At 35.3% G+C, this 22,777-nt stretch overlaps 1 protein-coding gene across 1 annotated transcript in view; it reads right to left on the bottom strand.

Moving 5' to 3' along the window:
- ASCC3 (activating signal cointegrator 1 complex subunit 3) overlaps window positions 1-22,777 on the bottom strand; it is a 399,622-nt gene that overhangs the window by 336,048 nt on the left and 40,797 nt on the right. Inside the window, exons 5-8 of the mRNA XM_036767945.1 lie at window positions 4,742-4,859; window positions 2,963-3,170; window positions 2,128-2,269; window positions 1,282-1,407 (exon numbers count right to left, since the gene is read on the bottom strand). Coding sequence (XP_036623840.1) covers window positions 1,282-1,407; window positions 2,128-2,269; window positions 2,963-3,170; window positions 4,742-4,859 — 594 coding nt within the window. The remainder of the gene's footprint in view (window positions 1-1,281; window positions 1,408-2,127; window positions 2,270-2,962; window positions 3,171-4,741; window positions 4,860-22,777) is intronic.

Raw genomic sequence — 22,777 nt, 5'->3', positions numbered from 1 at the left:
TCAATATCTTTTAGTGCAAGTTGGACAATTTTAAAGATGTACATTTGTCTTTTTGTTTTGTTTTTACATCATTGACATTGATCAATATGCTCTTCTCCTCTGCCCTTCCCAGAGAACCATCGCTTATGATAAATTTAAAAGGGGGAAAAACAATTCACTGAAATTAAACAATACATCAAGCAAATCCAACACAATATATAGTGTTCCAAATTGATAGTCTCATCCATCCTTCCACAACCCTCCTCAACCCCCCACTCCACTACCCACTTCCTGCTCTGAGTTACACATTACAAATTCACTGCTGATTGAACTTTCAGTGTATGAAAACCCCCAGTTCCTTTCAAAAAAGCTGATGCTTCCTCTATCTTACACTTTATAAGTTTATTTTTTGGGCACCAAATAGTTGTCTATATTATATCTCAACAGATTCAGTTCAATTTTAGCCTGTCAAAGTCCTTTCAGATACTGACTTGGTTATCCACTGTGTAGCTCTTTCTCCTAGCTTTGTGACATTTACAAATTTAATGAGCATACCATATATAGCTTTGTGCAAGCCACTGACAGAAATGTTAAGTAGCACAAGGTCAAACACATACCACTGGAGTGTTCAACTACAGACCTACCACCAAATGGACATTCAATCATCACCAACTATTCTTTGGGTCTGGCCTCCCAACCAGTTCTGAATACATCTTACTTATAATTGGCTAATCCATACTTCCTCATCTCCTCCACAAGAAGCTACTTTTATCAAAAGCTTTGAAAAAATCTAAGTTAACTGCACCCACGGTATTCCCCTCATCTGCTAGTTTAGTAATTTTGACATAAAAGGCCAATCTGATATCACCTGTTCTTGATGAAGCCATATTGCCTCTGTAATCATTATTTTCTTTTCTAGATGTTCACCAACCATGCCTTTGATGATCCTTTCTAGAATTTTCCCAGGGATCAAATAAAGCTCACTAGCTTTCAGTTTGCATCCCTTGTTCTTTAATTCCTAATATAACCTGGTTTTCAGTTCCCTTACTCCTCCAGTAATATTCCTCAAATTGGAAGTTCATAATCAAACACAGTGTTCTACACGTGGTCTAATAAGCATAAAGTGCAATAGTTCCAGTAAGTCCCACAGTCTAAAGACAGCTTCACTCATTCCTATTGATAAATAAATGCATACATATACGCCTGTTAAGGAAAATGTTTTCAATCATTTACAATACTATCAATTTATTAAAAAAAGGTTCTAGTGAATACAAATTATCTTATAAAAATGTTTTCTCTTACCTCATCTAAGTCTTTAATAAAAACTGGTTTTTCCTCAAATCCTATTGGCATTGGTTCGCTGTGGGGAATTTTTACTTCTTCGTACATCTTATTGTTTTCCCTTTGAATCCCTTCTGGTAAAAGCATCTATTAATATTTTTTTTAAAAAAATTAAAATCAAATGGTTAAAATTAAAACATCTTAAGAACTGCTATGGTTTATATTCCAGTCTTATTTATGACACACTATCAAATAATGTATCCAGTTAAAAACCAGAAAGAAAATTTAAATAAAAAGGAGACTAAATCTTGGGAATCTATAACACACTGGACTAAAGAAGGTGGGGAAATATTTAAGGTTAACTCTACTCAATTCAGGGGTGGTGGTATATCAACTAGTGGTAAAGTTGATGAGGAAAATGAAGGAAGAAGGGAAATAACAAAAGACACAATTTATTAAGAGTTAAACTTGTTCAAAATAAGTCACAGTAGGATATATTTATTAGGATAAATATTAGGATATATGGAGGACCCAAATTTCTTTTTATTATTGTATCACACAACACTTGTAAGAAATATATTAGTAGACAGAATTTCTGAGACTAAAAGTACTAAGTATATCTAAGGAGTAGGACACTTACCCAGTAAGTTTTCTAATATACAACAATGAGATGTGGGAGAATGAGAAATTATTGTTGACTATCAAAATTAAACACAAACTTGGAAAATGATTGAATAATTATAATTTGATCAATGAACAAAAGTCACCGGGGTGGGGGTGGAGCAGGGGAAATAGAGGGAGAATCAGTATGTTCTTCATTAGGAGGAGATACATTACTCAAAAAAAAGTTATATATCAAACACAGACCTTTGCACCCCCAATGAATGCCGATGTTTTCATGGCTTCAGCTTGGGAATCATAAACATGTGGATAATGAATTTTTTCAATATCTACATCTCTCTGTCTGTTCAGAACTGGTACACTTCGAGCATTCAGAAGTGCTTGCTCTCTATAAAGAAAAAAAAAACGAGGCCAGGTTGGTAATTATATACATTGCAACAAAATGAACAACAAAATGACTGAGACAACTAAAATAATTACTTCAGATATCTCTGCATTCCAAAAGAAAAGAAATTAAACTATGTAGCAGGCTAAAATTTATGAACAAACAAATATAAGACGATGATACATTTTAGATACTATTTTTAGATACCACTAATCTAATACATGAAAACAAAGTTCTTATTTATAGTTTTGTTTTCCTCACATATAAAAATATGAACATGCTTTTTTATGAGTCTCTATATTTTAAAAAGAAAGAATCAAAATATGGTACAATTTCTAGGTATCAACGGATTGCATGCATACTTTTTTTCTCTCCTCTACCATTATGTGACAACATGGGAAACAGTATTCATTAATCTAGCGAAGAAAACAAAGCTATTAATACATTTATTCCAGGCTTCATAAATCTCAAATTAATGGTAGTTTGCCTCTAAAATATCAATCTCTAGTCTATATAGATATAACCAAGATTGTAACTAAGCAGACCACTGCAGAAAATTTAAGTTTTCATGAAAAAAGAAAAATCTCGTATCTGGAAAAAAATGTGAAGTCATAAACATTTAAAATGTTAAAGGTAACTAAAAGAAAAAAAACCAATACTAGCATACACATTCATAAGCTTCTGGCATTTTATTACCTTTGCATCCTCAACTCCTTAGGATCGAAGCACATTGGTCCTTCTCCCAAAACTTCTCCATCTTCTCCTGCTCTTTTTTCTCTTCTGGCAATTCGTTTTTCTTCCCGACGATACTGTTTCATTAACTGCTTTTCTTGTTCAGACTGAATAGTGACTTGACAACCATAATTAGGTTTAGCATTTTCTCCTGAAAATTTTTTACAATTGTCTACAAAGCAAATTTATAAAAGCATGAAAGGTATTTCTGAAATGTGTGTCTGACACATATAGATACTTACTATTTATGAAAGCAATTTCTTTATCTTCCCACCCAAAAGAAAAATAGAATAAAATGTGAAGAAATATATCACTTAAATTCAGTATTAGGAATACAAATGTAACTGCTCGCTTTCAAGAAGAGCTTTTCCACATTTATGTAATAGAAGCTTATTTAATGGTCATCATATGTTGACTGCCTGTATATAAAAGGGGAGCTTATAAAATGAATTATAACAGTTTAATTTTTATGCCCTTCAGAATTAACTATATTTGGGAGTCTCACTTTCAGAGATCAGGATTCTAAAACGTGCAGTCAATAATTTTACATTAAATGCCACTCAAAATATGTGCAACACATAAATACAACTTATTTAGTGTCAATAATTACATAAGAATTTTGGTGGACCTATTAAATTTAACCCTCCCCTCTCCACTGATATTTTATAGAATCATTGTTCAAAAAATACTATGAATAAATGAAATAAACACAGAAAAAAATAGAGAAACCACATCTGATAATGAATGGTCAATATACAAAGAGTACAAGGAAATTAAGAGGCATTGTATTAGAGAGTTGTATTTGGAAATCAATGGCTATGGGTTCAAATATTTGCTCTATACTAACTTGTGGGACCTTCAGCAAGTGACTTAACTTATCTGGGCCTCAGTTTCCTCATTTGTAGAATGGGGATAATAGAACCTATCTCAGAGGACCAGTGAAGGGATCAAATGAGATTTTGCGTGTGTGTGTGTGTGTGTGTGTGTGTGTGTGTGTATACACACATACATACAGAGTACTCTACAAACCTTTAAGTGCTACAAAAATGTAAGGTATAGAAGGTATTATAATAATAGTTGCTGCTGTTACATATGTAACCTATATAAGCAAGTCATTTAACATGTCTGGGTCTTAATTTCCTTTTCCGTAAAATGAGGGATTTTCAGCTCTTTGGGGCCCTTATGTCTCTTCCAGGTCTGAATTATACTATCTGGAACAAATTATGCTTTGTTGCCTATTTTGCTTAATTATGCACAATAAATAGTTTACCTTAATCCTAAAGGGGATAGAAAAGAAAGGTTTTTTTAAAAACAAAATAATCATGAAATTTCTTAAATTATTAAATTCCTCATGCCAAGAAGTGAGATTCAACAACCTGTCTTAGGAGGATTAACTTTACTTTAGCGTAATATGAAGTTAATAAGGCTCTATTATGAAGGATGAGGTTATCTAAATTCTAGTATCAAATAAGGTATAGGAGAAAAATTAAGCAGAGCATTAGAATGTGGAGAATGGTTGCCTCTTTTATTTCCCTTATCATCCAATCTCTCTCTCTCTCTCTCTCTCTCAACACTTTCCATGACTCAGTATTTACACCATGAACACAATGTAATATGACCAAAGATAACAGAAGTGAATTAAATGATAAAGTACTCCTCTAGGTAAAATTTTATTATATTAGAAAGTTTCTACTAATATTAAACATTTCATTTACATCTGAATGAACAGTGAAATGATCTTACCTTGAAGAACTTGCAACTTATGGTCATTCGAAGAGAGAAATCTATCCACAATTATAACTCTATTTTGAAGAAGCTTCTCTATAAGTTCAAATCCCTCAGGTCCTAGCAGTTCAAATAGCTAAGAAGGAAACATACACACACATAAAGACTTCTATCACTGCAACAAAATTTCAAGATAACAATACCATATGTCTTAGGAGATACTAGGTCTGAAATTCTGTCATTCAACAGATAAAAATCAGAAATTGTATGATTAAAGATATCAAATTATTCAAGAATGACCTGCTTTAAGAAAAACTAATATTTAAAAATTTACTTGTTTAATTTAGCATTTTTCATTTTATAAAAACCTCAAGTTTCCTTCTGAAATTTAAATTCATGTATAGGCTTTAATTTGCAAAAGAATCTGGCTTATAAAAACTTTTCAGGAACGTAACAACTACAGAAAGGGATAAAGGAAAGTAAAAAGAAACCAATGTTCACATCCTGACTGTTACAGACTATGTTACCTTGGTCAAATCATTTAACCCTCTGAAAAGCAGATGGAGTGGGGCAGAGTAAGAGGGTACCCAAAGCCCTAGGGGCATGATGTTTATGGAGTCAAAATCAAGTGGAGCAGCTCATAGAAATTCTGTGCCCTCTATAAAGGGAAGTTTCTAGAATAGTTTATTGTTCCTCCCTTCAGCCCTCCAATCAGAGGGGTTTTTGTCAAAATATTGAAATTTCTGGGATATTTTGATAATTTGTGGGGAAAATAGGGCAGAACATATGAAACAGTGTTCTGAAATCCAGGCTTTTTGACTGTCATAAGCACATAGTTTTCCTTCATTGATTTATTCAACAAAATTTTATTAAAGTTTCTATTACATGTACTAATTTTTGCGCCAAATCTACCTTACTTCCAAATTCATCTTTTATTGCCAAGGGGACCACCATCCTCTACAGTGACCCAGGTTCAGAACCCTGTCATCCTCAGTTCCTCACTTTCTTATCCCACTTCTACCAGTTGCCATATCTTGTCATTTCTGAGTCCACAGAATCTCTCACATACTTCTCCTTATCTCCACTCATGCAGACAATACCCTACACCATTTAAGTCCTCATTCTCTATTTTTAGATTATTTCAAGCACCTCCTAAAGCCTCCCTTTCTAAAGTTTTCCATCCCAATCCATTCTCAACACAGCTACCAGAGTGTTTTTTCTAAAGTGTAAATCTAGTCATGTCAGTCCTTGGCACTGTAAACATCAGAAATTCATAAGATTTTATCAGTGGAAATCACATGATAAGAGAAACATTAATAATTTTCCATCCAACATGCAACTGAAACCTTCCATATGTGTTATTTCGCCCATTATAATGTTAGGACTGTCTTACTTTTCTACTTGCATCCCTAGTGTATAACACAGAAGCTTCGTACATTACAAGCATTTAATAAATGTGTTATTCATTTGTTCATTCAATATGAATTCCATTTGATCTAAGGAAGATCACTTAAATGAAATACACAGTTAGCACCATTTTCTTTTCGCTACTAAAATTCCACTTAAATGGGTCCTAATTTTAAAAAATCATAAATGGAATTTATTTTCTAAACAAAAATCATTAGTTTTTTTCTTCATGCCAATAAAAGTCAAATCTTAGAAGATATCAGCACATTATTTCAAAGACAATCCAAATTGAACATTCTAAAAGCCTTCCAACATTCCATTGCACTTTGTTAAAGCAGAGTAAATCATAATCACAATTCGCCTTCATTTGGTCTTCTCCCATATCTGTGCTTGTCCAGATAAAGTAGGCATTGGTAGTGTCTATTATGTGTGAGGCACTGCATTTGATTCAAAACAAATTGCTTCTACAATACAAACAATGCACTAAAGCAACACAAGGACTGCTTGCCAGAATAAAATACTTATTATGTGGTATAATTTTAATACAGTATTCTGCTCAAAGCCTTGACTTATCTCGACTGCCCTTTCCTCACATTTATCTTTAGACTCTTTTTGTTTGCCCAGATCAACAAAAAGCTGAACAATCCTACAAAAAACTACACTTTCACAAAAAAAAAAAAATAAGAGTTTCATCATATGCCTTCCATCTTAAAGACAGTATTACACCTTCATAATGCTGCTCTAACCATAGGCACTGCTTTTAAAGAAATTTCCCACTTACAGAACTGAAAATATCCTTACGAAATTTTTGCAAATGATATACTTAGCTCAAAGTAAAAGAAGACTGGTACAGAGCAATAAAAAGAAACAATTTCCCTCCAAAACCTAGATTTAAAGAAATATAAAGTGTAAGACATTGTAAATCTACATTTACAACAAACTCCAGAAGTACTATGTAATAATCAAAAGCATGGCAAAAATGCCACTATCACAAGTGAACTGGAAAAGGCGATGGGCACACTTAGAATGCAAGCTTGGAAAAAGTTTCAAGTTAATTGACACAAATCCAACTAACAGACCAACTACACCCTAACAGAAATTCTTTTAAACTGTGAAAACTGCTATACTCATCATGAACAAATTAATTTTTCCCCACAAAACAATAATAAAGGTTGCCACTAGACTCATCAAATGTGCCTGGAAACACTCTCTAGAAAGAATTAATGACGGAAATAAGTACCAATTTGTTTGCATGGAATCAAACAGCATCAAACATACAAATACAGATAGAAATACAAACAGTATGGGCAACATCCTTAGGAGATGTAGTAATAGTCTACAGAGATATCTGTCCTTTTATTTTGTTTTTTTCTTTGATTTGTTTTTTGGCAGGGCAATTGGGGTTAAGTGACTTGCCCAAGGTCATACAGCCAGTACATGTGTCAAGTGTCAGAGGCTGGATTTGAACTCAGTTCCTTCTGACTCCAGGGTCAGTGCTCTACTCACTGCGCCACCTAGCTGTCCCGATATCTGTGCTTTTATCCATTTCTTTTGGGGAAAGAAAGTATCAACAACTTCCTGAAATAAGTCATGTTGAAGCTACTTATTTAAGTGCACATTTTCTCATTTTTAGTCTTTTTTATATTTGGATATTGATTTTTACATTTCCAGTAACAAAAAAATGGACTAAATTGACCATTGATTTTATAGTTACTCCTATAGCAGTAACAAGTTGTATCTTGTCTAATAAGAAGTAATAATTTTCATTTTTTTGTGATGGTATTTAAAATTCCCTCACAGAAACTTCAATATTTTGATTTTATGAAAATAATTCAAAAATAAGATAATGAAATGCACAACAGGAAGAAAACTAATGTAGCTGAATATAAGACTATGCTTTTTTTCTGTTTGGCACTCACAAAGTCACTATGTTGATTCAGGAACACTTCTATTTAGAAAATCTATAAGGCACTCTTTTCTATCCTTGCTTCATAGAAAATAAATCATGTTATTTGGCACATTACTTATTTTTCCCTAGGTTTCAGTTTATATGTTTATTAAAATTAAAAGTGCAAAAGTCACAAAGTTTTGTAATTTGACATTAACACATAAAGCATAATGAGGAAATAACTAAAATACAAGAAAATTAGAAGATATAATAATAAGGCCATTTTGTTTTGACATGTCTACAATTAACATCTTTATTTGAATATTTAGATATTTACACCAAAATAGTATAACTAATAAAATCAATTTTCCATCACACCTAGCAAATAAAATGTTAAAGTTTATTACAAGTATGATGAGGTGATCAAAGTGGTTGTTTAATTTTTATTTTTTCACAAAGTCAGAGGCACAACCCAAAGATAAAAAGATCAAGAGTACAGATCTAGAACTGGAAGGGACCATGGAGGCCAAGTAGTTCAACCACTATATTTTATAGGTGAAGAGACTCAGAACCAGATAAGTTAAATGACTTCCTCACAGGTAGAATAACAAGGTCCCACAGGTAAAATAACAAACATACAGAAAGAGAAGTCTAAGGCTATAACATTGCAAGAGTATGAAAGGTAATATTATAATTCCTTGAGGGATAATGTATTATGGAATAACAAGCAGGGAAGAGTTGCAACTGAATCAGGATGGGGAAATTAAATAACTTTACAACGCCTCTTGAGTGAAGGCTTCATAATTTTAAAGCATCTTGAAATTCCAAGATTTTCACATACAGCTTTAGCCAGAAATACAAAATATTTGGTTCTCAGATCACAAAATATTTGGCTTCAACCATTTGGGACTACTTATAGTAGTGCAAATGAATAAAGGAATTCCTTACAGCAGTGTCAATTAAGGAAAAATGGTTTACTGGCAATGAAAATGAGCTTTTTACTTGATACTCCTTTGTAAGTAGAGACTACTCCATTCATTGCTTTTGTATCCCTAGTTTCTAGCACAGTGCCTGCAACATAATAGGCATTTAATAAAAACCTATTAAGTGACTGAGAAGATATTTGATCAAATGTCTACCAAAAGCAATTAAGTACAACATATTTTAAAACCTGGCATAATAACTGTCTTATAATGATGAGTGGTGTCATTTTAAGATTACAGTAATGACTATAAAACCAAAAAAGGACTACTTAAAACAAAAACTATTTCATTGATATACTCTCCTTTCTTACAGGATGATATATAGTAATCTGTGGATATGTAAAAATCTACACATTAAGAACAATTATTTTGCAAACAAGTTTTTAAAATTTATAATCTTTTTGGAGCTATGTTTTATTATAATCATAAAAAGTAGAACATGTTACCTATGCAATATTTACATTATTCTTAATTTGGCTTATGACAGAGAATAATTTTAAATATTCACACTTTCAATATTAAATTCTTAAACAGTAAAAGAATGTGACCAAAAAACTAGGGCCACATTTATTTTCTCTTAAGAGTGATGTATTCTAGATGCCTGTTATACTGAAAGGAGCTAGATGAACTAGACTAATGATTTTTTCAGAATAACTAATGTCTATTATTTATAGGTACTTAATCTAGCAGGCCAATTTAACAAAACTGAAAACAAGGTCACTTTAAAACTTAATTAAGACAACTTGCAATGTAAGAACTATTTATTCCCAGCACGCTATAATTAATTAGCTGTAACGTTAAAACTAGGTATTCCACATGCTTAAAACCTCAGATTACAATTTCCTTTAAAATAAAAATAAATTGATAACATTCTTTATGATCAAAATCAAACTAACTGATTTCAGTTGAAATCAGCAATTATTACAAACTGAAACATTTTAATGGATAATATTTAACAATCAGAATAAATCTCTATGGCAATGTATTAAATTTTTTTTTTAATTTCTTTATTTATTTTTAGTTTACCACACACGGTTCTACATGGTTTTGAGTTCCAGTTTTTCTCCCCTCCCTCCCCAAGACGGCATGGAATCTCATATAACTGTCATGTATAACTTCGCATTGAATTAATTTATGCACTAGTCAAGTCATGGAGAAGAATTTTGACCAATGGAATGAATCAGGAGAAAGAAGAGACAGAACCAAAAAAAAAAAACCCAAAAACAAAAACAAAAAAAGAAGCAAAAAAGGCGAGCATGTAGTGCGCCTCGATCTGTATTCAAACTTCGCAATTCTTTCTCTGGATGAAGATAGCATTCTCCATCGTGAGTCCCCTGGAGTTGTCCTTGCCCCTTAGGTTGCTGAGAAAAGCGCAGTATGTCAGGGTTGGTCCTCATGGAATCCATATATCTGTGGCTGTGCACAATGTTCTCCTGGCTCTGCTCCGCTCACTCAGCATTATGTCGTGTAGGTTTTTCCAGGTTGTTATGAAGTCTGCATCATCCCCATTTCTTATGGCACAATAGTATTCCATCACCTTCATATACCACAGCTTGTTCAGCCATTCCCCAATTGATGGGCATCCCTCTGATTTCCAATTCTTAGCTACCACAAAAAGAGCGGCTATACATATTTTTGTACATATGGGTCCTTTTCCCGCTTGTGTGATTTCTTTGGGATACAACCCTAGAAGCGGTATTGCTGGGTCAAAGGGTATGAACCTTTCTATAGCCCTTTGGGCATAGTTCCAAACTGCTCTCCAAAATGGCTGGATCAGCTCACAACTCCACCAGCAATGCAACAATGTTCCCATTTCCCCACATAATGTATTAAATTATAAAGAAACAATAAAATGCCTCCTGAATGTAGTATAAAAGGGTGTACATATAAAAATTAAGGAAAATAAGGAAAAAATCAGAATTTTAAATGGATGAATACTTATGGCAATTTCTGAAAACTTGAAAGATTATTATAGAATGCCAAGGCTAAAAGAGACTTTAGAGATAGCCTAAATCAGCTCTCAGATCAACATTTTTACAAATGAGGAAATGACAGGCTAGAGAATTTAGGTGTCTTACCTAAGGTTGCATAGTAAGTGACGGCTGGGATTTGACCCCCAAGTCACTGAAATCAAAGCCCAATTAGCCCAACTGATTCATACACATTTATTTATAAAACAGAGGCAGTTAGGTGGTGGATACAGCACTGGACCTGGAGTCAGGAAAACCTGAATTCAAATCCAGCCTCAACTAGCTGTGTTATCCTGGGCAAGTCAGGTACCCTGTCTGCCTTAAGTTTTCTTAGCTGTAAAATAAGGCTTATATAACACATACTTAACAAGGTTGTTGTGAGGATCAAATGAGATAATATTTGTAAAGTGCTTTGCAAACTTTAAAGCATCATATAAATGTTAGCTGTTATTTACTATTATTATACAATTGAAAATCCTATCATTCACTGCAAAGATACTAACAATAAATCTTTTTTGATTTGAATAATTTATCTTAGACACTTGTTCCTTTCTCATATTATTTCATTACTAAATATCCCTCAATTAATAAATACGTCCTAAAAAAAAACTGGGTTTAAAACCAAGTTCTTCCTTATGGTATTTAGCTCCATTTTCTAACTCCATTATATACATAGTGATAATAAAGTTAAAAGTTCAGTATTGAGAAGTGGGTTGGTAAGAAAATAATAAATGAAATTGTGTCCAAGAGGGGAGTTAGTAAAGATAAAAGGAATTAATTTTTTGTTATCAAAAAACTAAGCAACAAAATTCTGGCAGCAATTAGAAAAAGAATATGTAATTTACAGGTAGGTCAAATATGGCAGTATATAAGTCCTCTAAAGCAAACTATATTATTGAGAAAAGTTGCATGATCATTGCTATTAGTGCTATAATCACAAACAGCAACCATCTAAAACGTTGTTAGCTTAAACTAACAAAATTAATTTTTTTTCCTGCCACACCATCAATGCATAAAAGACAACAGACGAGTGTCAAGATGGCAGACTAGAAGGAAGAAATACAGAAAGCTCCCCTCCAAAGAAACAAAAACAAAACAAAAACAAATGGAAAAAACCCACCTACTCCAAATAGATCAAGAAATCATACCAGACCAAACCCCAATGGGTAAAGCCAAGAAAAATAATCATAGTGAGTCATTTTTCCCAACCCAGGTCAGCACAGGGAGACACAGAAGTTAGTGGACACTAGAGAACAGGTCTAGCTAGAATCTTGGGGCTTATTGAAGCACTCCAGTGCACTGAGGGACTGTGTACCAGGGCAAAAAGAGGTACCATACCTATACTAGGAGTGACCTCTTGAAGGGTAACAGGTACCAACTGGGTACTTTGTCACATATTTCCTGGTTCTTGCTCACAAATCTAAGGCAGAATGAGGGGAGAAATTGTGCCTATGGATAGAGTTCTGGGAGAAGGGTCAATTACAGCCCTAAGTGATGTACCAAGAAAGGAAGAAGAAGCAGGTCTTTGGCTCAGACCCCCAAAAGCAGAGCATGGTTTCAGTTCGAACTTCTAGCTCACTCTGAAGCTGCAGAGGAATAACCATGGTAGGAATCCCAGACCAAAAGAAAGACTACAGTTGTATCACTTGGAACCAGAAGAGATTCCCAAATGGCAGACAGTGGCTGAGTTCAGCAGCAGTCTACTGTTGCTCAGACTTAAACTCGGGCCAGGTACTTGTAGAGCTCAGATCAGGGTGGCAGTGACTACTGATCAGACTTTGCCATGGTTCAGACCATTTCAAAGGCACTAAAAGGTTGCAGGTCATCAGAGTGAGCTGTCTCTGAGAACCTGGAATAACAAAACACTCAATACTCCAAAAGAGCAACAACAGGATCAGCCCAGATCTTCCCTCAAGAAGTCAGTAGAGCCCAGCAGTACCATCAAGTCCAAAGTCAGGAAGATGATTAGAAGAATAACCAAAAAAAAAAAAAAAAACCAAAACACCCCACAAAACAAAACAAACAGTAACAACAACAAGTTCCAGTACAAAAAGCTCTTATGGTAAGAGGGATGCTCAAGACACAAAAATGACTCAAAAAACATCAATAAGCAAAGCCTGGGCACAAATTTAACTAAAAGGTACAAAAGAGAAGAAGCAAGAAAGTTCAAAATGTTTTTTATCAATGAAATAGAAGAGTGTTAGAGAAAAAACAGAAAAGAAATTAAAATTATGAAAAAATAACTGGAAAGAGAAACAAGAAATATTAAAACAAAGACAAGGGGATCCAAGATGGAAGTGTGAAAGTAGGGACTCACCTGAGCTCTGCTACAAACTCCTTCAAATACCTCTAAAAAGTGAATCTGAACAAATTCTAGAGCAGCAGAATCCAAAAAAGAGACAGAGCGTGGCAGATTTCCAGCCGAAGCCAATCTGGAAGGTCGACAGGAAGGAGCTATTGCACCAAGCTGGGAAAGAATCACAGTCTAGCACACAGAGTGCACCAGCTCAGATCCAACGACAGGAAAGTCAGAGCAGACCCCAGCAGACTGAATCACTGGCAGCAGTGGCATTTCCCAGGCCTCTCAGAGGAGGAGGGTCTGTCAGAAATGGGTGAAGGAGAAGCTCAGTCCTGCGGATGGCCACCAGGCAGTGGCAGCAGCTACTCCTGGTGCTATCACCCCACAGACTGGGAGCCAAGATGGCAAAGTAAGCAGTAAGTCGCTCTCACTCTCTTTTGTTGACCTTGAAAAACCCAGAGAATATTGTCCCAGGAAAAATCCTGGAATAGTGGTGCAAGCAGAAAGATGGGGTACAGCAGTACTTTAGCTCAGGATGCTAGGGGGATTAATGGGAAAGATCCCTCTTGCTGTGGCTGAAGGGGAACAGTAAAGGACAGGGAGGCATCCCAGCAAGCCAGCAGCAAGCCCCACCTCAGCAAACCAGCAGGAGATCCTGAGCCCCAGGGTGGAGGAGCAGGTAAGTGTCAACACCAGGCACTTACAACATCCAGCTCAGCACCAGGTAAAGTACCAGACCACTACAACATCCAATTGCCAGCACCTGAGGCCTCAGCACAGAAAACTAGTGAACCAGATCCATGGCCCCCAGCACAAGATGTGTGAGACAGTGGCCCCTGGGCCCCAGAAGCAGAGATCAAATTTAAAAGTCAGAAAAAAAAAAAGCAAACAACATGAGCAAGAAGAATGAAAAAAAAAATCAATGACCACAGAGAAATATCTTGGTGACAGGTAAAATCAAAACACAAATTCAAGAGAGGACAACATGGTCAATATACCCATATCTGAAAACCTCAAAGGGGAATATGGACTAGTCTCCAGTCCAAAAAGCTTTCTTGGAAGAGCTCAAGAAAGATTTTAAACTCAAATAAGAGAGGTAGAAGAAAAATTTAAAAATACAATTGACAAAACAGGAAAAGTACACTGAAGAAAACAACTCCTTAAAAAACAGAATTGGCCAAATGGAAAAGGAGATACAACAGCTAACTGAAGAAAACAATTCATTAAAAATTAGAACTCGGCAAGTGGAAGCTAATGACTCTATAAGACATCAAGAATCAGTCAAACACAATAGAAAGAATGAAAAAATAGAGGAAAATGTGAAACACCTCATTGGAAAAACAACTGAACTGGCAGGAGAGATAATCTAAGAATTATTGATCTACCTGAGAACCATGATGAAAAAAAGAGCCTAGACAGCATCTTTTAAGAAATCATCAAAGAAAATTCTCCTGAGGTCCTAAAACTGGAGGGTAAAACAGTCATCAAAAGAATCCACCGATCACGTACTGAAAGAGATCCCAAATTGAAAATGCCACGGAATAGTGTAGACAAATTCCAGAATTATCAGATGAAGGAGAAAATACTGCAAGCATACAGAAAGAAACAATTCAAATATCATGGAACCACAGTCAGGATTATGCAGTACCTTGCAGCTTCTACATTAAAAGATCAGAAGGCTTGGAATATGATATTCCATAAGGCAAAGGAGCTTGGACCACAACCAAGGATCAACTACCCAGCGAAATTGAGCATAATCTTTCAAGGGAAGAGATGGATATTCAATGAAATGGGGGACTTCCAGACTCTCCTGATGAAAAGACCAGAGCTTAGTGGAAAATTTGATCTTCAAATGCAAGATTCAAGAGAGGCATAAAAAGGTAAACAGGAAAGGGGGATAAAAAACCATGTTATTCAATAAGGACAAACTGTTTACATCCCTACATGGGAAGATGATACAACATACAACTCTTGAGAACTATATCTTCATTACATCATAAAGAAGAGAAATACATAGACAGAGGGAGTGGGTTTAAGCTGATTTGGATGTGAAGATAAAAAACCTAATTGAGTGCTAAAAAGAGATTGTAATGGGAGAAGAGAAAAGGAAGAGGCAAGAAAGAGTAAATAAGACTACATGAAGAGGCACACAGATGTATTACAGTAGAGGGAAGTGAGAGGGTGAAGAACATTGTTTGAACTTTACTCTCATTGGATTTGACTCAAGGAAGGAATAACATACTCAGGTATAGAAATCTAACTTGCCCCATAGGCAGCTGGAGCTGAAAGAGGAAAGAAAAGGGGGAGAGGGTTAAAAGGGAGTGAAGAACTAGTAAAGGAAAAAGGAAAGAAAAGGAAGGGGGGGTTGATAGAAGAGAGGGCAGATTGAGGGAGGTGGCAGTCAAAGGCAAAACTCCAGTGAGGAGAGAAAGAAAAGCATAAACAGGCAGCGGGGGGGGGGGGGGGGGGGGGGGGGAGGGATGGAGAGAAAGACACAAATACTAATCATCCCTGTGAATGTGAATGGGATGAACTCTACCATAAAACGGAAGCAGATAGCAGAATGGATTAAAAATCATAACCTTACAAGAAACACATTTGAAACAGAGGGATACACACAGGGTAAAGGTAAATGGCTGGAGCAGAATATATTATGCTTCAGCTGAAGTAAAAAAAGTAGGGGTAGCAATCCTTATCTCGAACAAAGCAAAAGCAAAAAAAGATCTAATTAAAAGAGATAAGAAAGGAAACTATATCCTGCTAAAAGGCACCACAGACAATGAAGCAGTATCATTACTAAACATATATGCTCAAAGTGGTAATGGCATTCAAATTCTTAGAGGAGAAGTTAAGGGAGTTACAGGAAGAAATGGCCAGCAAAACTATGCTAGTGGGGGACTTCAAGCTCCCCCTCTCTGAACTAGATAAATCTAACTACAAAATAAACAAGAAGGAAGTTAAGGATGTAAATAGAATTTTAGAAAAGTTAGATATGGTAGACCTCTGGAGAACACTGAATGGGTACATGGCACCTACACAAAAACTCATCATGTACTAGGGCATAAAAACCTCACAATCCAATGCAGAAAGGCAGAAATATTAAATGCATCCTTTTTAGATCATGATGCAATAAAAATTATAAGTAATAAAGGGCAATGGAAAGATAGACTAAAAATCAAATAGAAACCAAGTAATCTAATCCTAAAGAATGAGTGGGTCAAGCAAAAAATCATAGAAACAATCAATAACATCATCCAAGAGAATGTCAATAATGAGAGAACACACCAAAACTTACAGGATGCAGCAAAAGCAGTTCTTAGGGGAAATTTTATATCTCTAAACACTTACATGAATCAAATAGAGAAAGAGGAGATCAATGAATTGGGCATGCAACTAAAAAAGCTAGAAAAAGAACAAATTAAAAATCCCCAATTAAATAACAAATTACAAATACTAAAAACCAAAGGAGAGAATAATAAAATTGAAATTAAGAAAACTATTGAAATAATAAATAAAACTAAAAGCTGGTTTTATGAAAAAAAAAAAACAACAATAAAACAGATAAACCTTTGGTGAAGGTGATTTAAAAAAGGAAAGAAAACCAAATTACCAGTCCCAAAAATGAAAAGTGTCAATTCACTACCAACAAAGAGGAAATTAATTAGGAACTATTTTGCCCGCCTGTATACTCATAAATTTTGATAGTCTTAGTGAAATGGATGAATATTTACAAAAATATAAATTGCCCAGATTAACAGAAGAGGAAGTAAAATACTTAAATCACCCCATCTCAGAAAAAGAAATTGAACAAGCCCTCAGTGAACTCCCTAGGAAAAAAATCTCCAGGGCCAGGTGGATTTACAAGTGAATTCTATCAAACATTCAAAGAATAATTAATTCCAATTCTATATAGACAATTCAGAAAAATAGGTGAAGAAGGAATCCTACCAAAGTCTTTTTATGACACAAATATGGTACTAATTCCTAAACCAGGAAGAGGTGAAACAGAGAAAGAAAATTATAGTCAAATTCCCCAATGAACATAGATGCAAAAATTTTAAATAAAATATTACCAAAAAGATTATAGCAACTTATCATGAGAATAATACACTATAACCAGGCAGGATTTATTCCAGAAAGGCAGGGCTAGTTCAATATTAGGAAAACTATCAGCATAACCGATCATATCAAAAACAAAACTAACAGAAACCATATGATTATCTCGACAGATGCAGAAAAAGCTTTGACAAAATACAACACCCATTCCTAATAAAAACATTGGAGAGCATAGGAATAAATAGAATCTTCTTAAAAATGAAAAGAAGCATCTACCAAAAGCCATCAGCAAGTATTATATGTAGTGGGGATAAGCTAGAAGTATTTCCAATAAGATCCAGGGTAAAACAAGGATGTTCCAAAACAGGACGATTCTTCTTCCGGAGCTCAACTCTAGCCTAGACACTACTAGTTGTGTGACCCTGGGCAAGTCACTTAACCCTGTTTACCTCAGTTTCCTCTTTGGTAAAATGAGCTAGAGAAGGAAATGGCAAACCACTCCTGTATCTTAGTCAAGAAAACCCCAAATTGGATAGTCATGCTTCAGGGACTTACTAGCTATGTTATGCTGGAAAAACTAGTTAATAATTTTTCCAAATCTGTTTCTTCATCCACAAAATGAGGATAATAATAAGGAGCCACACTGCCTATCAGCTGTGTGACCCAGGCAAGTCACTTCACTTCATCTATAAAATGGGAATAATAACACCTTTGTTGGAGGGTTTTGTGAGGATCAAATGAGATAATAATTTTAGTGTTGAGCACAGCGCCTCACACATAATGCTATATAAATGTTGTTGCTGTTACTACGATGATGACGATGACAACTATTATTAACCATATATTCCTTTGCAGGGCTGTTGTGAGGGTCAAATGAGATGATAAAGTCTTTATCACAGTACCTGGCCCATAGCAAGTGCTATGTAATTATTAGCTTTTATTGTATTTTTGATATCATTACTATTATTTGAAGTATCCTTGATAGTGGATTGGTTGTCAGTTCTTCCATTACTCAAGGACATAGTTCATCTAGGCCAGGTGACTCGAATTCATCAATGGCAATAGGTGATCTCTAACTATCTCTTGGGTGTCGATTCCATAAGACAATTTTGTTCTGCTGTTTCCTGTGCAAGGGTCACTTCTATCAAGCCCCTATTATGTGTAGAGCACAGATATATATAGAAAATGGGTGTTTGCTATAATGGAGAGTGTTGCATTGAGCATCAGGAAAAGTGAATTCAAATCTAACATTTAATACTTACTAGGAGTGTGATTTTGGACAAGTTACATGACCTCTACGTATCTACTAAGTCATTCCTAGTTGAAATCTAAGCACAGATTCTTGGTATATTTACACAAAGGTGGAGCACTACGCTGGGCTCTGCAGATACAGAGACAAGAATGAAAAAGTGACATTTACCCTCAAGAAGCTTACCTTCTTCTAGGTGAAAAGGGAAAGAATTGGTTGCCAATATGTAAACAAAAGAAACAACAGAAGTAAATGATGATGTCATCCTGAAGTTCAAAAAGTAAAGGAGGGTTACCTGGAGGTAAACATACATCCTAGATTTTTAATACTCCGAGAAAGGATAGTTACGATCCCATTGTTAGTCTTAAGATTGTTGATTACGAGATATAAGATGTTCTCAAAAAGAAACTCAGTTTAAACGAATCCTGAATAATGTCAGAAAAATGGAAAGGAAGGAACCACTGAAGAAATCGTTCTGCGGACAAGCTTAAAGGTTTTTAGGGTGTAGAAAAACAAAAAAGTAAAGGCATGAAGCCAGATATAACAAGAGCATTGGGAAGGCTAAGGTACAGCACAAAGTGATTCTTTCAAAAACTAAAAACAAAAAAGAACTTCTTAAAACTTATGTCTAAAAAAAGAAACAATGAGGAAAAGATCAAATTACTGCCAGGAAGAATCACTGCTGTTACACTATGTTATATGATGACTGAGGCATAAGACCAAACTACAGATCTGGTTTGCTTCTGTATTCTCTGGTTAAGATGAATGGTGTCAAAGTTGGAGAAAGTAGGATAAACATGATAAAGGAGGAAAGGCTGTTTAAGGTAAGAAGAAGGTAACCATTTAAAATTAACATCTTAAGTGGGAGATAAAGGGCATCTCCGTTTGCTATTTCTAATGAACTTACAGATATCCTGAATCACTGTCAGTAAGTAATCTCAAATATCATTAATAAAGGTGAGGTACCACCCCAAATAGGCGAGTACTATACAAATTTTTAAAAGGAAAGGTACATCACCGGAATTACATATTAATAAGCTTAACATTGATCACAAAATCTGAAGCAATATTATCTAAAGTTTCACCAACAATACATTTGGAATCAACCTAATTTTATTTTTTAATTGCATTATTAGATGGATGGACCAGAGAACACTTTTTTTTAAATAGTACATTATGATTTCAGGAGAGCGTATGTATGAACACATCTATTATTGGACTCTGCCTTGATGACTAATTACTAGGTGTATAACTAGGCATCCTGGTGGCAGATTAGATATGGCACTGGACCTGGAGTTAGGAAGACCTGAGTTCAAATCAAACCTCAGACACTTATTAGCTGTGCGAACCTGAGCAAGTCACTTAACCACTGTTTTGCCTCAGTTTCCACACCTGTAAAATGGGGATGATGATAGTATCTACTTTCCAAGGTTGTTTTAAGGATAAAATGAGATATTTTTAGATCATCCTGCAAATCTTAAAGCACTACATAAATGCTTCTAGTTATTAATATTATATCAGATTTGAGGTTCTCTGAATAAAGTAACCTAGTAGCTTAGAACCAATAAAGGAAACGTACTGCTACTTAGAATCTCAGAAGCACAAAGTTTCAATGGATCACAGGTCACCTAGTTCAACCCATTCCTGAAAAAGTACTACAATATACCCATGAAGTGGTCATCCAGCTTTTACCTAAAAGTCCGCTAGTGAAGTGCCTGGCCTGACCCTTCCAGATAGCTTTCTCGAGCTAATGCTTTATATTATAATCAATTTGCTCCATACAACAAACCCCTGTCAGGATCATCTTTGGCATCAGATTGTATTACTGAAGGTATTACTTTCACTCTCAGCCCCCCAGAGAAACATTCAGGGAAAGGAAGCTCTGCTCAAGTATCCTGTTTTCAAATGACTGTATTTGATACAATATTACTACACCTATAAGACATAGGCTTTAAGTGAACTAATAAGCATAAATAAGCTCCCACTGTCTTGAGTTTGTCTAGCTGGCCACAAACTAGGCTTCATTTCATCTAACTGGCCCTAGATTGGCCCAACTTCTCTACAGCTACAGTATCATTGTGGCTAAGTGGACTGAATGGTAATATCAATTAGCTCATTAAACAACCACACTATAGTGTTAATTTAAAAACTCTGTATCAACCTAGATGATTAAAGACATTTGGACAGTCTTTAAAGAAGGGATGGGCAAAATATAGTTCTTTCCAAATAGTTCAAGGGCAATCATATAAGAAATAAAGTAGACTGAGTATGGATTTCTTCAAACTTTTAGTTTAGGTATCTTTTGAATATGTTTATAGAATCCAGGTGTCAGATGTCAGAACTTTGGGAGGAGGTTACCTCCTTTGGGGGAATTATTAGCATTAAGGCTAAGGAATTCACACCCTGTCAACATGTTTCTACTTTAAATTGTGTAAGGATGTTCAGTTTAATAAAAATGAATGTATAATGAATTAAGCATTTTAATTTCTAAAAATTTCAGTCACAGTTTCAGTCAGAGAGAGAGAGAGAGAGAGAGAGAGAGAGAGAGAGAGTGTGTGTGTGTGTGTGTGTGTCTACACTCAAACAGATCTGATTTCATCACTGTAGACATAGCATGGTATATAAGCAGTGGACTTTTCCACTAAACTTGGGAGTCATGGGACCTGAATTCAAACCCAAGCTCTGCCACTTACAACCTGTTTCATGTTAAGCAAGTCATCTAACCTATCTGGGCATCCATCTCCTCATCGTAAATGGAGCGATTGGATTAGATGTCTGATGACTTCCCTCACAGCTCTAGACATAAAATTCTAGTTCTATGTTATTTCAGGGGCAAATTATGGGAATGACAGGAAGGCAGATTTTAGCTCAATGTAGGAAAGAACTTTTGAACACTTAAAGTCACCCCAACAACTAAATGAAGAATTAATCAAAAGAGATAATCAAAACATGTTAGATTGACCATCTGTTAGAGATACTATAGAAGGCCTAGACAGTCTCTTTAAGGTCACTTTCAACTCTAAGATGCCTTGGTTCTAAATGCACTATGAATGAATCTGAGTCTAAAACTCACTGATGGAAGCAATCTGTTCAAACAAATGATAACTGCTTTACTTCTGAATTAAAGGAGAGGGAATCAGCCTCTTTTTATATCCCCAGTGGTTAGCACAGTGCCTGGCACATGTAGTTGTTCAGTTGTTTCAGTCATATCAGATCTTCATGACCCCACTTGGGGTTTTCTTGGCAAAGATATTGGAGTTCCTTCTCCAGCTTATTTTGCAGATGAGGCAGTTAAGTGACTTGCCCAGGGTCACAAAGCTATTAAGTGTCTGAAACCACATTTGAACTTAGGAAGAAGACTCTTCCTGACATCAAGCCTGACACTCTATCAGCTGTGCCACCCAGCTGCCCAACCTGGCACATAGTAGGCAGGCACTTAATAATTGTTTACTGATTAAAAATGTTCTTGATTTATATCAGAATGCTGAGTGGAGGAAACATTATATTCATACTACTTGTAGGAATGCTGTTGACATTCCTTGTTAAGAGGTGTTAAAGCTGTCATTCAATCAATAATCTCTAATGGAGATGACCAAATTAGAAATAAATTAATGTTTTCTTTTCAAATACTGAATATTTACTTATCCTTTAATGGATTCATGATCACATTGGTATAAATACTTTCTCTACTGATGCAAATTGCAAACCAAATCCTGCGTGAATCTTGTCCACAATCCTTCTAGTCTCCCAGCTTTAAAACTCTGGCAATGTCATTACTTCCTCATCTTTACTCAGACCACATATTCTATCAGTTATCAAATATTTCTATTTTTATACTGTTAAAACATCACTTGAATCTGTCCCCTTCTCACTAGTCACACAGTCATCCCTTAATTCAGGCCCCATCACTATTCACCTGGACTGCTGCAATGGCCTAATTCATCTCTCTGCCTTAAGGCTCTCCCTATTCCAATTCATCCTTTACCTAGGTGGCGAAGTGATTCTTCTTAAGCTCAGGCCACGTCAGGTCAGTCTTATATTCAAACACTATCGGTTCCCTATTGTCCCTAGTATCAAAAATAATTTCATCCAGCTTTTTAAAAGCCCTTCATGAGCAGGTTCCAACCTATCTTCTTAGCCTCATTATACATTACTTCCCTTCCTGAATGCTACGAGCCAGTCAGAAAGACCTTCTTGCCATT

The sequence above is a fragment of the Trichosurus vulpecula genome, chromosome 7, assembly GCF_011100635.1.
Source record: "Trichosurus vulpecula isolate mTriVul1 chromosome 7, mTriVul1.pri, whole genome shotgun sequence".
NCBI classification, from domain to species: Eukaryota; Metazoa; Chordata; class Mammalia; order Diprotodontia; family Phalangeridae; genus Trichosurus; species Trichosurus vulpecula.
The sequence above is the reverse complement of the archived record's forward strand: the minus strand, read 5'-3'. Positions and strand labels throughout refer to the sequence as shown.